Here is a 14,660-nt window from a genome sequence, read left to right as displayed (position 1 = left end):
CATGCCCTGTTATGTTCCTTGTAGACTGAATTCCACAGAAACCGCTCGGACACACATAGGGTTACATTATCCTAGCTGTCTCAGTGGTGGCCAAGGAAACCTCAGAATGGCACCTGAGACTTCTCTACCCGCATGCCAGCTCTGCCCTCCCTCTGGTCATTTTCGTGTCATGTGACAGCTGAGTAGACACTATCCTGACATCACCTCTGATTTGTTTGTTTTTTAAATGAAATTTTATTGCATTTTTTCACAAGACCAGCTAATCGACACAAAGAATAATAAAAGGAGAGAAGAGAAAAAAGATGGAAGAGATTGAAGAATAGGAAATCCTCTCTCACAAATGTACCTTAACTTTTGTCTCATACAGAAAAATATGTGTCTTCCCAGCTCCCACCTGGGAGCATCCCTCTCTTCTCCCAGTCTCTCACCCTGGGATATCTCCCCTTCTCTGTCTCTCATACAGGGTCCTTCAAACTGGGCATTAACTCTGTTGAAAGCACAGTGGAGTTAAACTCAGTCTGCTAGGCTGGCACAACTCCCTGGGCCAAGATTCCAGTTCACACCATGGGATTGTGAACTTAGCACAGTGGGGTGTTCCACAGTAACATATAGGTGTATCATTCACTATTGCCTCTTTTTTGGGGGGGGCGGAATGCAAAGTATCCTGCTACAGTATGTACACATTTTGGGAAGAAAACCCCCGACAAACGTCCAGTGTTTCAAAGTTGTGTTCGAGTATAAATTCCATGCAAGAAATATTGCCAAGCCAACACAGGGAGTATGCAATTTCTGAAGTAATTACAATTGTTGTTTTTCTCCCTCGGCATTCCAGATGTCTTTTCTACTTTTAAGTATGGGATCAATTAGAAGCCTGTGGGGGCTACATTCCAAAACATGCCCTTTTCAGAAGAACCAAGTTGCTGGCGCAGTTTCAAATCAGAGCAGTGCTTAAAATATGCTGGCTTCATTCAAATATTTCGAAAGTAATGTAGCTATCTATTAATGAAGTTAAACCATAACTAGAAGCTGAGGTCCACCTATCCTGGGTATGTATAGAAGTGCACAGCCCTATCTGTTTCCTGCTAGACATCTATAATTCATTTTTCCTATACCATTCTGGTAGGCGAGAATTCAGTTTGTCTGATACAAGAAACTGAAGAAGGAAGCAGTATCTTTAGTTACTGTGGCTCAGCAAAGCTGTCCTGTAGGTATGCATGAAACACATACTTACAAGTCAAGCAAAATGTACTGTGCGGTGTATGAAGCAAGTATATTATAATATACTGTGCCTCTACAATTGTATGATTTTCTATCCCCATATACTTGCTGCCTTTGCTATTTCTACTGGTGTCTTTATTTCCCCCATTTATGTATTGCAGCCCTGTAAATGACTGGTCTGAATGAATGATGACTCTGTTCAAGAATTACTACAGGGAAGAAAGCAGGGTAGGAACAGAGGTGAACTGCTAATTATTATAATAAACGAATAGGACATTAAAACTCTTGCTTCTATAGCACTATAAAAAAAAGCTACCAGTGATAAGAACCATAGTCCTCTCAAGTTCCAGGCTTCACAGGAACCCCAGAAGCGAAATTCCACGTGGCATTCCAGGTGATAGCTAGTACGCAACCTTCCCCAGGAAGAATGAACATCCTGAGAATTCCCAAACTTCTAGGAAATACGATACCAAACAGCCTGCCATGCACCTGAGAACTCTGGGAAGTGCAAAGTGAATAGAGGAAGAGTCTAAGAGAACAGATTCAATAGCTAGAAGTGAAAAGGGTAGAAGACTCCCGGAGACCTAGAGCTGTTTTGGAGCAAGATCTCTGCATCCCCCAAACAGTGGAAGCTTCCACCATGCCCAACTGCACCTGAATACCTAGCTGTCAGAGCATTGAATCCTGTTAAATACTTGCTGTGGGTCACAGCAGATTTAAAAAGAATAATTTGTATCATCAGTTGTACTGCTCTTCTGCAGTACAGGCAGATTTCCAGATATCTGGAACAAGCTGTCACACAACTTAACTAGTACTCTGCTAATAATGTATTGAAACCTGATCATACAAGCAGTTCCAGTATACATAACAGAGGGAGGCCAAGGGTCCTGCCCACTTAATTTTAAACCATATCCAGTTTCCTCTGCAAATAGACAGGGAACTGCGGCTAGAGCATGAGATATAATAACTGAATATAATGTATGGAATATATTTTGCGTATATAACCCACAGAATTACTCTTTTTAATCAAGTTTCTTGCCATGTTTCCCCTTTTTCTGTATTCAATTCTGTATGCTTATTTGCAAGTGTCATTCGTATTTAACACACATTATACATAATTGGTTCATGTTTTTGAATGCCAGCCCATAAGCATGTGTGCATGCACACACTCACACAAGCACACACAGAACAAACTGCTGACTCATATTCATTGTACAACAAAAAGTGATACCAAAGTTACCAAGTAGATCTTAAGTGCTTCCTGAAGGTCAGGGGATTGTGCTATTTTTACAGCGAGTTGAATCAGGCCCCCTCAGTTTGTACGTGGGCATAACTGCATGCCCATTACGTAAAAGAAAACAATTATCAAAAGATGAAAGCAAAAATAACAAAAGTTTTTTTTAAGCTTCATGTTCCCTCTGTTCTACCCATGGAGCACCTCTAATTTTATAGAAGTGAATTCTGTTTTGGGTTCAATAAGTACTAAAATCAACAATTGCAATGGGAAGTTAAAAAGTGCTTCGACTCCCTGAGTTCACAAAGGCAGTATTCTTTTTCTTGAAGGTGTTGTTGATTTAAAATGTTAGCCAAGTGTATTTATAGATACTTTTTTGTGCATATGTGTAGGTTAAGGGGGCTGTTTTCTCTGCTTTTATTATATAAACCCAGTGAAATAAAACTTCAGCAGCAGGCAACATCTAGCAATAAACAATAGAACTTTTATCATAAATTGTCAAATGGCTGGAAGGAGAAAGAGGCTTTTCACCAGGTAACCAAATGGATGTTAATGATGGTCCCAGGCAGATCTAACTGAGGAGGAACATTTAACAAGTGAGAAGCCACAACTGATAAGGTCCTCTCCCCTTGTCCCCACCCTCCAAACTTCCCTAAGACGGGCAAGTGGAGAAGGATATCAGGAAGAAGAGAGGAAAGCTCATTATTCTAAATCATTCATTTTGTCTGAACTGGGACACTATCTCCACGAGATATTGAATGTTATGAATTTTAGGTGAGTTTTTATACAAGGCATTCTTCCATCCTGAAGTGTTGTATTTGTACACAGCTTACCTGATATCCATGCTACTCCAGCTCTAGATGACCTAAAAGATACTTGCAAAATATCCTGAGGGAAAAAACAACTAGTTTTCTATACCACGTTCACAGGTATTTAGGCTTATGCATAAAATCCACCACTGACAAATTTCAGGCATCTTTTTTTAAAAAGAACTTACTTTCCAATGTTATCAGGTAATGCTTGTAGAGAGATATCATTTACAGAAAGACATGTTAGATTCTGCAGCTCAGGAAAGCTTTCAGGCAACCTAGAAAAAGGAAAGTACAGATCAGCCAAGGACAGCAGAAAAGGACCCCCCCCCCTCTCTCTCTCTCCACAGCATCTTGCCATGGAGAAGCACTGCATGGTTTACATTGCAGCAGCTAGGAGTTGAACTTTACTCTGTTATTCTTCCAGTGCAATCCTTAATACCAAAATGCCAGTTTGTCCAAACACAAATGGAAAAATTAAATTATCTAATTTAGCACAATAAATTGTGCTAAGAGGTTCAGTTTTGTTAATTGTGTATGTGTGTGTGTCTTAACATATATTTTCTTCTCAAATGTGTTGTTGTTGGAAGGGCCTTTCTTCCCACCACCTCCTTTGGATTGCTTTCGCCATACGACTGTTTTCTCAAGGACAACGAGAGAGAGAAATAAAGCCTTCTCTCTCTTACAACCAGGCAGCTTGGCCTGCAACAAGGCACACAGCACATACTGTTTTTTTTTTTAAAAAAACAAATCAATAGTTCATTAAAGTGGAACAGAGCCACAACACTGAATCCAACTGACAAAAGGCAAACATCAATCAGCTGCTGTGTCTTCTTTTCTTAGCCCTGCATGTGAGGAAGATGGCTGTCATTCACAGGAGCTCATTTCAATACAAGAATCTGCTGCAGATTAGATATCATCTCTCATGATCCTCTAGTTCAATCAAGGCTTAATTGCAGTGAAAGAAAGATTAACATCACTTTCTCCATGTAAATAATTAGCCCCTTAGGAGGGAATAAACAGTCTCTGTTCTCGTCTAAATGTATGTTATGTGTTAAACAGGAAGCAGTTAGTTGTTGATGGGATCGATAAACAGAATAGGAAGTATTGCAGCTTAACTAAGGCTGCACTGCTTGCCTCAATCGTGATGTGCAAATGTTCAGGGCATAGCTGCCAAGTTTTCCCTTTTCTCACGAGGAAGCCTATTCAGCATAAGGGAATTTCCCTTAAAAAAAGGGAGAACTTGGCAGCTATGGTTCAGGGGCTGATAAAGCAATAAGGCAGCATAGTGGACCACCCAAGGCAGAATATGATCAGCTTGCTCCTTTCTCACTTGAGATTTTGTATTCTGGAACAGGTAACAAATATTCATCCCTTGCATCGGTTCTGAGCAGCATGTGCCACACTTAAACTGCCATTTTTCCTTGATAAAATGCACAAAGCAGCAAATAATGACACACACCCAGACATATATAATTGCTTGCATTCTGCTGAGAAAAGCAGCAGCCATTAGTAACTGTCATGAGGTGCCCGTATTTTGCATCCTGTGATGAAGCACGCTATGTCATGCAAAGAGTAGCACAGAGGTTCCTGAAGAAATCTGTCCACTTTCCTTCAGCATTTATGCATCATGCTCAGCCATTAATTTCCACCAGCTGCTGCAGTCTTAAAAAATAATGGCCTCGGTTTAGAGGTGGTGTGTGCCCACATGCCTGAGCAGTCTCACAAATCATTAATAGTTCTTGAGCAGCTTCTCACATTCCCTCCCCCCAATTATTTTCTGTGTAAGCTCATCTGATTCAGTGTTCCATATTATTCTGGGGGATGCAGGTCTTCGGCACAGACAAAAGAAACGCAGTTGGCCATACATGCACTAACTGTTCACGGCCACAAGAAGAGATTGCATTAAGCAGCACAGAAATGTCGAATTTTTCACTGGCTTTTGCCAAAAGGTTAATGGCCTTCGCACCATTCATCAATTCTGTTTTTAATGTACCAGTCATTTGGGTTTATGTGTTTCAAAAAGTGGTCCATCCACTTTTCATTTCATGTTTTTCAATTACTTTTTTAACTACTGGGGATTCAACAAAACAGTTTTGTATGCAGAATCAGATCCACTTGCACAACAGGACTTCAACCCCCTTTACCACTCTAAGTCTATTTCAATCAGGAGGTTAGTGGAACCCCAGAACAGGTTGAGGAAGGCATGAGAGGAAGAGAGGGGTGCAAGTCCCGTATGGCAAGTGAATCTTGTTCCCCACATGCATGCTTCCATTTAGCAATGTGTTGCATTCTGCCCTCAAGTTTTATTATTGTATTTTGTGATCTTTTTATGCCACCATGGGCACCTGCAAAAGAAGGGCACAACAAAAAACTGTCAAGTTCAAGCCAAATAGAAGATTACCTTTACACACACACACTTCTAAGACCTGAACACTTTTTCATTCCATTTTATGGAGATTACCTAGTGAGCGGGTTCCCACTGAAGTCTGCTACCTGTAATGATTTGCAGAAGGAAATGCTTTCAGGGATTTCAGGAATATCTGCAAGGAAGAAAATAAAGAGTAAGAAACAGCAACCAAGAATCTACCATACCATCTCTATTTCAAAATCAAAGAATGGTATTCAACTCAGCTTTACTTAGAGCAGACCCAGTGAAATGAATGAACATGACTAAATTAGGTCCACTATTTTCAATGGGTCTGCTCTGAGTAATGAGCAAATACCACCTTCAGTACATTTTAGGTCCTACAAAGCAATACAACTTTGTAAGATACTGTCTGCTAAATATCTTTCTAAAAGCAATGATAGATATTGGTTTGCATTTATATATAGACCTATCATTTAGGGATTTCAGTGGAATCCAAAATGAACAAACCATTATGGCTCCACTAGCATTGTGTTTTACATCACCCTTTTCTCTCCCCTCATGTTAACACATCCTTGGCAGCGTTAAACACAGCTAAAGTTGCATGCAATTCCCGTTCTTTTTAAAACACACACACATACTGTAGGTTCTCATAAGTGAAAAGGAAAACAAGCCTCTGACTGTTTTAGTAGCTTGGAAGGAGGAATGCAGCAAAATCACAGCCATGAAGAACCAAGTCAGTTTCTGACACAGACCTCAAAAGAAAAGTCAATATGCACTCAGGGACACCACAGAAGATTCCTTGGAGGTGGAATGGGAGGCAAAGGGCAAGGAGATTCTCAACAAGGTTTAAAAAGGTGGAGTTGTATATATTCTAGATTGCTATTATAATTTAATTGCAAAATAGAATACACTGGACAATAAAAGCAGGGCAGGACAATATCAATCCTCACACGCGCACACACTCCCCCAACCAACCAGAAGTAGCAGATGATAGGAACATAGTGAAATATTGCTGAAGCAGGGGAAAAAACCCATAGAATTACAGAGCTGGAAGGAACCCCCAGGGGTCATCTAGTCCAATCCCCTGCAATGCAGGAATCCCAGCTAAAGCATCCATGTCAGATGGCCATCCAACCTCTGCTTTTATAAAAAAAAACTTCCAAGAGGAGAGTCCACCACCTCTTGTGGGAGTCTGTTCCACTGCCAAACAGCTCTTATGGTCAGAAAGGTGTTTTCTTCCCCCTGAATGTTTAGTCTGACATATTAAGTTTTGCGCTTGCATGATAGCTAAATATGAATATTAATTTCTAACACTCATTGTTAACCAGTTCAAACCCCTGGAATATCCAACCCTGAACACCAATGAATGCTGCTCTATAAACATGTGACATACAGATGTTCTGGCAAACAGTCAGTACACAGACACTTCTGAATAACAAGCCTATATAAACTCTGTGACAGAGGACAGCGCAAACAGGCACATTGTCAGTGAACGTTAGGCCAGCTGAAACAAGAAAACCAAGCGAGCAGCCTTCTGCATATAAAGTCACATGCACACCATATGTTCGAAACGCTCTTGTACTGCTTTAATAGTCACGGTTTGCCCTTAAAGAATCCCGACAACTGTAGCTTGTTAAGGGGTGTTAAGAGACACCTCAAAGAGTTACAGTTTCCAGCACCCTTGAACAACAGTTGCAAAGAGTCAATGTGCCATTTTAACCATCACTGTTAAAATGGTATGGGGTGGGTGTACAGCGGGCGAGGCCTAAGATTATGCCTTTTTTCCATTTTCTAGGCACAGTTGTCTTCTCATTATTTGCTGCCACAGCTTTAAATATGAATTGCACCCATAGCTGCTCTTAAAGTCTAATCTTAAAGAAGTGTACAAGTTTAATTAGGAACATAATGTAATACTGGTTATTCACATTGCTTCACTAAAATGCTATGGAGTTTGATATAACTTTGCTTTAATCACTGCAAGTGAAATGCTAGACATTATGAGTTGAGGCACTGAGGCAAGGAAGGAGGCGGGGGGGGGAGTAAATATGCCTGTGTGCACAGAGATGCATTGTGCTTCATATTCTTCACTCCCCCTCCCTCCTGCGAGGTTCCTATAAGCAGAGGCTGAAGTTTTCTTTTCTCTACACAGTCACTCTGCTCCAACAGAAGTTTGAAACTGCTCTTAAAATGTTAGCTTATTTGTACAGCGAAATTACATAATGATGGGACGTGAAGACTTACTGCATTTACATTAAGGACAAATGAGAGCAATTTAAAACAAAACAAAAAAATACAAAAAACATGCAGACTCTGCCAAGCTATCATTATTAGGCTATGTATGTCAGAGGAGAAAGATGTATGGACTTTATGGGCTTAGGGAAAAAACCAACCCAGCATATGTAAGCATACAAAAATACTAACCCAGCATAGTATGACTATCACCTCCTCAAATGCCCTTCCTAAGCTGCATTGCACCACTTTCAAACAACTTCCAAGTTCTACCAATTGAGATGGGTGAATCAGCAAAAGCCACAAGTGTATGGACTCAAAGTCGCCTCACTCATTGTCCCCTTCTCATACGATTTCATACACACACCACATTCATTATCATCCACTCATTTCCCCAATCTCTCTCTCTCTCTCTCTCTCACGCACACACACGCACACGCACACACACACACACACACACACAGTGGTACCTCGGTTTATGAACACAATTGGTTCCGGAAGTCTGTTCATAAACAGAAGCGTTCATAAACTGAAGCGAACTTTCCCATTGAAAGTAATGGAAAGTGGATTAATCTGTTCCAGACGGGTCCATGGAGTACTCAACCTGAAGCGTACTGAACCCGAAGTATGAGTGTAATTGGTTCCGGAAGTCTGTTCATAAATTGAAGCGTTCATAAACTGAAGCGAACTTTCCCATTGAAAATAATGGAAAGTGAATTAATCCGTTCCAGATGGGTCCGCGGCGTTCGTAAACCGAAAATTCATAAACCGAGGTGTTCATAAACCGAGGTTCCACTGTACATACCACTCATCCACTGACAAGTCATCTCTCTCTCTCTCTCTCTCTCTCTCTCTTCTTTTTCCCCTGCCCACACCATCCTTCCTCCTCTCACCCACACCCACACCCCAAGCCTACTTGGTTGGGAAAGTGGATGTGGCATGAAAAGCTTCCATTGGCATAACCTTTTCTTCCATGTCTAACAGGGGGAAATGTTCAGAGGGGAACGCAGTGTGCAGGGAGGGCTTAACCCTTCTCTCTCTCCAGTGGCTGCCATCCTAAAAATCATCACTGCCATCCTAGGGCAATTAGGTTTAGATAAAATGGTCCCCGTTTGCATAAATGGGGTCCTTTTTCTAAGCTTAATGGGTGCATGGGAGTTGGGCTGAGGAAGGAAAAGTGTAGCTGAATCCAAGGCAGAGATGACCACATCTGGCTCATTGCTCAGAAATTCTCTAGATGTTGTAGCAGTCCCAGTAAATTTATTTTAAGCAACAAATTTATAGGCCACTTCACAGGGGGAGGGACCCCATCAAAAGCAGTGTGCATAATAAAAACAGAAAACACAAGCTCTAAGAACAATGAAAGCAAGTCAACAAACTCTAAATCAATAAAGCTAGATGGAAGAGATAATGCTAGCCATTCTACCAGGTGTTGAACTTAGAACTTGAACATTTCAGTTACTCCTCTAGTTGTTTGAAAATGTGTGTAAATATTTGCATATCATTTTTAAAGTGGTTCAGTATTAACACATATAGCTAACTTTCATACCACACCCTTGCGTGCAATATGTCATAATGCCACCTGAGAAACCTGTAAAGGAAGATTTTTTAAAGGGTTTTTTTAAAAAAAGTGGGAGGTGCAGGAAATAATTAATCCGCATTACCTACTTCTTCATCCTTTATAATTACATTGAACAGTAAACCTACAAATCAACATTTACTCCATCACACTTCAGCTGTGGGGTTGACCTGTTAAGAAACATACTACAGTACTACAATCCTTAAATACAGAACAGCAGTCCCACCTAATTAGGAAAAAGAACAAGTGACTGAGTTTGTAATGGCTCTTTGAAGGTCACTTCTAGACTGTTGTTATTTTGCAGTAGGAGTCAACCACATACAGTACCAGCAAATCCACGATACACAACAAAGCCACTTCTAAAAATAAAAATTGGAATGTCCCTGGGGAAAACACTGGAAATCATAGGGTAACAAGTGTTTCATGTGACTTTGTATAACCTCCCCACAAACAAATCAGAATGAATGCTCAACAAACGGTGGATATTGCATAACCGCCCCAGAAACTGTGTGTCAACAAACCAGGATGAATGCTTTAAAAAGACAGGTAATTTAGAAACAGCCAATGATTCCATTATGACAGTATCAAAGAGTCACTTAGCAATGGGAAAGTCTTACAATGAGAGTGTGGAATATAGGAAATGCTCAACAACAAGTGATCTTAGCTGCTCACTCAGCTTTTCTTGAACTCACTCCTTATCACTCTGCAGCAAAACACCAAGGACACTGAAAGGCAAAGAGTGCCTAGGAAAGCAAGAGCTTCAGCTTTTTAGAAGATACGTATTACTCTGTCCACAATAGACAGGACACTCATTTTCAGGCCTTTAAAGCCCAAACATAGTGTTTGTGACTGGATTCCCACCTTGATGTAAACACTTTGGAAGAGAAGGGACAATGAAAGGAGATATTTGGAAGATCAAATGGGCAACCCAACATCTAGTATTGTTTTCATGAGATGGAAGTCTGTTTGGGTGAGCTGCGCTCAAAAGGGTGGCCTTTAAATAATTCTATAAGTTAAAAAAACTGAAACTGCTGCAATATGGGCTCTGGGAGAGATAGGCTAGACAAACACTTTAAAACTCCAAGCATAAAGGACAACACTGAGAAAGAATAGTAGGCTAAGGAAGAAGTTGTTTTGGAGATACTGAGGCACAGCCAAGAATCGAAAGAGCTGCTGCTGTTTCCCCATAATTAGGGTTTTCCAAGGACTGAGGCCTTGCTTCTCTTGCATGTACAACCCCTGATTTTGCCACTGCTTCCCTAAGCAGCAGCAGTAAGCTGCCAAGAACAAGAAAGAAACCAGACCTATTTTGTTTTGCCAGGAGGGGTGTGGCAGCTGTCTCCAGCTAGCTTGACTTAGCTCAAGACTGAAGTCTGGAGAGACCCTTACAGCATGGTCCTCTGAACATGCAGGCTTAGAACCTTTTGACTTATTCTGCCAGACTCAAGGAAAAGGCCCCTGCAATGTGACAGCCTAATACCTATGTGGAACTCACAAAAGAATAGCAATTGCAATGTTGTCATTTGACTTGAACTTTTTTAAATGTCCAAAGTGCTTCACTTCCATTATCTTGCTGCAAATCTTGCAATAACTCAATAGGGGTACAATAACCCAATAGGCCCAGTGAGACACACACACACGGCCTCCCCACTTGGCTCGCAAGTCCATTTCAAGTCAAGCCATGGCCATCCACCATCATCTGCTGGCCAGGTAAAAACATGGCTACGCTGAAATGCTTTTTCCTAATTGTCAGGTCTTTAGAAGCCCCTCACAAAGCTCCATCTTGTGGAATGCTCTGCAAGTCCTATACTGGCAAAAGATCACCCAGCAGCTCACCTGTCTAACTTGGCCCAAGAAGGGTGGAGAAAATAATGGTGTAGTTCCCCCCCCCTAAGCCAGTACTATTATCCTCCATATTGCCTAAAGTCACTTAGCAGGTTAATAATAGATTCAGATTTTAGAACAGAGACTTCCTGATCCACAGCTGTGTTCCTTAGCCATGTTTATACCAGTTACAGAAAATACCATGCCTCTTTCCTGTCATTTCTCTCGTGGCAGCCTCTCTCACCTGCACATTTCAGACTGCTAATTTCAATCATTCTGTCTATCCATACCCTTTGAGCATGTGAGTGATGCCTCTCCATACAAATTTTAATATATATTTTTTATAAAACAGACCTCTGCAGATGTCAAACTTCTCTTGACAAAATCTTTTCAAAAGCAGATACTGGAAACACGTTATGTAGTTTCAACACCAGAATTTTTTGTTTTATTTTTTAAGGTACTGCGCTTTGCTGGAGTATCTCAATGAAGGTAATCTTTGCCACTGTCAGATACCTGGCACCTTCAACCCAATAACGTCCCACCCAGGTTATTCTTCCAGCTAGTAGACTATTCCCCAGTGCCAAAATGTTGATACTATAGGTTTGTCTGCACTATATGCTTCATGGAGACAGCTTGAAACTACCGTACCATTCCCATAATGGTTTGCCTTTGTCTTATCTACCATAGCACACAGAACAATCAAGGCATTGTATTTGGGCATCACATGAAAGTTCCCCATTCCTCTGGCACTTCAACCTCCTAGCAGCTGGTCTCCGACAGGAAGTGGCAAAACCTCTACATGCCACATGGCAAGTGAGGTAGCTCAAAGAGGCAGTTTCAATGGGCCCCAGTGCAATCAATAGAACGTCTAGACAAGGAGCAGGCAACCTTTCTGGCCCTGAGGCATGGGGGGGGGGGAGTTCAGTAATCCCATCATGCACCTCTTCTCCCCAAAGACAACAAACTGGGAAGCAGAGATGTGTGAAATGGGCAGAGAGATGGGGAGCAAGCTGAAAAGGGGGAGTTATCCCATGTACCAGTGGAGAAAAAAACACAACAACAACAACAACAACAACAACAACAACAACAACAACAATTCCCCAGCCACTCTGGGCAGCTTCCAACAAAATATTAAAATACAATGATTCATCAAATATTAAAAGCTTCACGGTCATTGGACTAAGGGGACTAGAGTAGTACCCTAGATGTTCCCCTGGTGCCTCCTTCCCAAAGCCTGGGAAGCTTCTGTCTAGCTTAGGGAGGGAGGCGCGAGGCTCTAATGGGTCCGAGATCTGTCCTGCCATCTTCCCAAAACCCATCCAACTTTTAGAAGGAAGCAGGAGGGCTCCAGCATCCTGCCAGAGCCCTGGAGGCGCGATGCTCATGTGTGTGACGTCACATCATATGCATGACATTGACACACACACACCCAACGGCCCTTGCAAGCTAGTGCCTCTGGCCCTAACTGTTCCCCTGTGAAAAATTTCACCACACTCCACTGCCATGCACCTTCCTGCACATGCAAATTGTGCTCCCAGCAGTCTGCCAAGCAGTTGTTGGGCAGGCTGAGGGAAGCACAGTGGATTCAGGAGTGGCAGTGGGGATGGGTATTCCATGGTGGGCTTCAGAAAAGGCCTGTGTGGACCACAGGTTGTCCACCTGCAGCCTAGCCTATTTCATCACCCAGGAAGGAAACCGTATTACACGATATTGGAAATGTGAAAATGCATGTAAGCCAACATGTTAGGAAGGGAAGAAGATTAATGCTTAGAGCCTATGTGCTGGTTTAGCCCTTCACCTGCGTGGGTTTGAATTGTAGGGAGAGAATAAATGCAGTTTGATTTGGCTAAACAGGTGTATGTTGAGGTACTTAAACTTGACTCACCATGAAGAATGCTTAAAACAATTCCACATAGAAGATGTATGTATTCATATACTCAGGCTTACCATTTCGAGACAGATCAAGTTCTACCAGCTGCATAAAGTTTGCTATCTCTGGAGGAAGCCGCTGAATTTCATTATCACTAAGCCCAAGTTTTCGTAACTTTACAAGCTGAAAGAAAGGCTGGAAAAGAAAACAATTATCCATTGTTAAGTGTGTATACAAAAACTGCAGGTAGTCATGTTAGTAGTCCATTAAAAAATAAACCCAGGTGGTATAGCAAAGACCATTTAATGTTCCCTAGTTTGTGACACTTTAAGTCTCACTCTTTTGACAGAGACTGCCCAGTGTGGAATATCCCCTGTGAGAATGCATGCATGGGGTCAAATCTGAATGACAGCATTAGAATGTGGGCCTATTTGGCCAAAGCTAACATTGATGGTGCTTCTTTGCTGCCAAAATTCCCCTTGCCTGAAATAGTGCTAAATATTTAATTGTGATCACAGTGAATTCATACCAAGCATCTTTTCAATAACTCGAAATGAAAATTTCATTACTTCATTTTACCAGACTTTGTCTCGTCACCCAAAAACTATTCTTACATTCTAAATCACATCAATTGAATGAATGGAGGAGAGAGCAAAATTGTTTGCATCAGCCCTTCCTCCCAAAACGTTTCATGTTTACTACTGCGCAACCAACGATAAGGCTCTCACTCTCCTGATCCCCATGCATTGGAAAGACAATAGAGTTTCATTGTCTCACTCCCAGGCAGGCACTCCTTGGTCAGGTTGCCTATTTCTGAAAGCTAAGTTGCTTATATCACTGTATAACAGTACTCTGTCCTCATAACCAGTATATCTGAACAAATGCATTGCTTTTTTATTTCAACTGGATATTACAAACTGTGCAGTGGTAGCATACAATTGTCATGTAAATAGTGCTGCTGCCTTGTTCTAATTTATTCAAATGGGGTCAGAAATTCATGACTAGATTGTCCTTTTGTTGCCACAGTTTGCTGCAACAGTAAGGCACACAGGACGGCTTCCCAGCATTCCACGTAGTTGGACATTCATCTAATTAATTAATATTGGCTGATTAATATTCTGCAGCCTTTTTTTAAATGTGTCTGTGGGAGGGGGGGTTATTGTTTTGCCGTTTCGTTTTACTTATTTACTTGTTTTATTCTGTGGACGGCCCTGAGAGCTTATGATGGGTGGTACATAAATCTAATAAATAAATAATTTTTCCTGGAGCGGTGTAAGTGCATACATCTCTCTTCAGCTGGAGAGAGGTGGCTCTGCATACATTTCCCTTTGCAAGCATGAAACCATTCCATTCATCGAAATGGATGGGAATTCCATTGTAAATGCATAGGAACTCATCGTGACTCTCCAGAGGAATTCTGGCACCAGGCAGGAGAAGACAGCATTTTTTCTAACAAGGTGGTGGAAGATAAAGGTACAAGCATATTTCACTCCTGTCATATAAACCTAGAGCACATCTGCACAGTT

At 41.5% G+C, this 14,660-nt stretch overlaps 1 protein-coding gene across 2 annotated transcripts in view; it reads right to left on the bottom strand.

Moving 5' to 3' along the window:
- Nucleotides 1-14,660, bottom strand: part of LRRC1 (leucine rich repeat containing 1) — a 79,187-nt gene that overhangs the window by 47,029 nt on the left and 17,498 nt on the right. For both annotated transcript variants that reach the window (XM_088665760.1, XM_035109787.3), the window contains exons 2-4: nt 13,212-13,329; nt 5,726-5,804; nt 3,450-3,539 (exon numbers count right to left, since the gene is read on the bottom strand). In XM_088665760.1, coding sequence (XP_088521886.1) covers nt 3,450-3,539; nt 5,726-5,804; nt 13,212-13,329 — 287 coding nt within the window. The remainder of the gene's footprint in view (nt 1-3,449; nt 3,540-5,725; nt 5,805-13,211; nt 13,330-14,660) is intronic.

This window comes from Zootoca vivipara, chromosome 3, assembly GCF_965207765.1.
Source record: "Zootoca vivipara chromosome 3, rZooViv2.hap1.1, whole genome shotgun sequence".
Taxonomy (NCBI): domain Eukaryota; kingdom Metazoa; phylum Chordata; class Lepidosauria; order Squamata; family Lacertidae; genus Zootoca; species Zootoca vivipara.
This window is presented reverse-complemented; position numbering and strand designations above follow the sequence as displayed.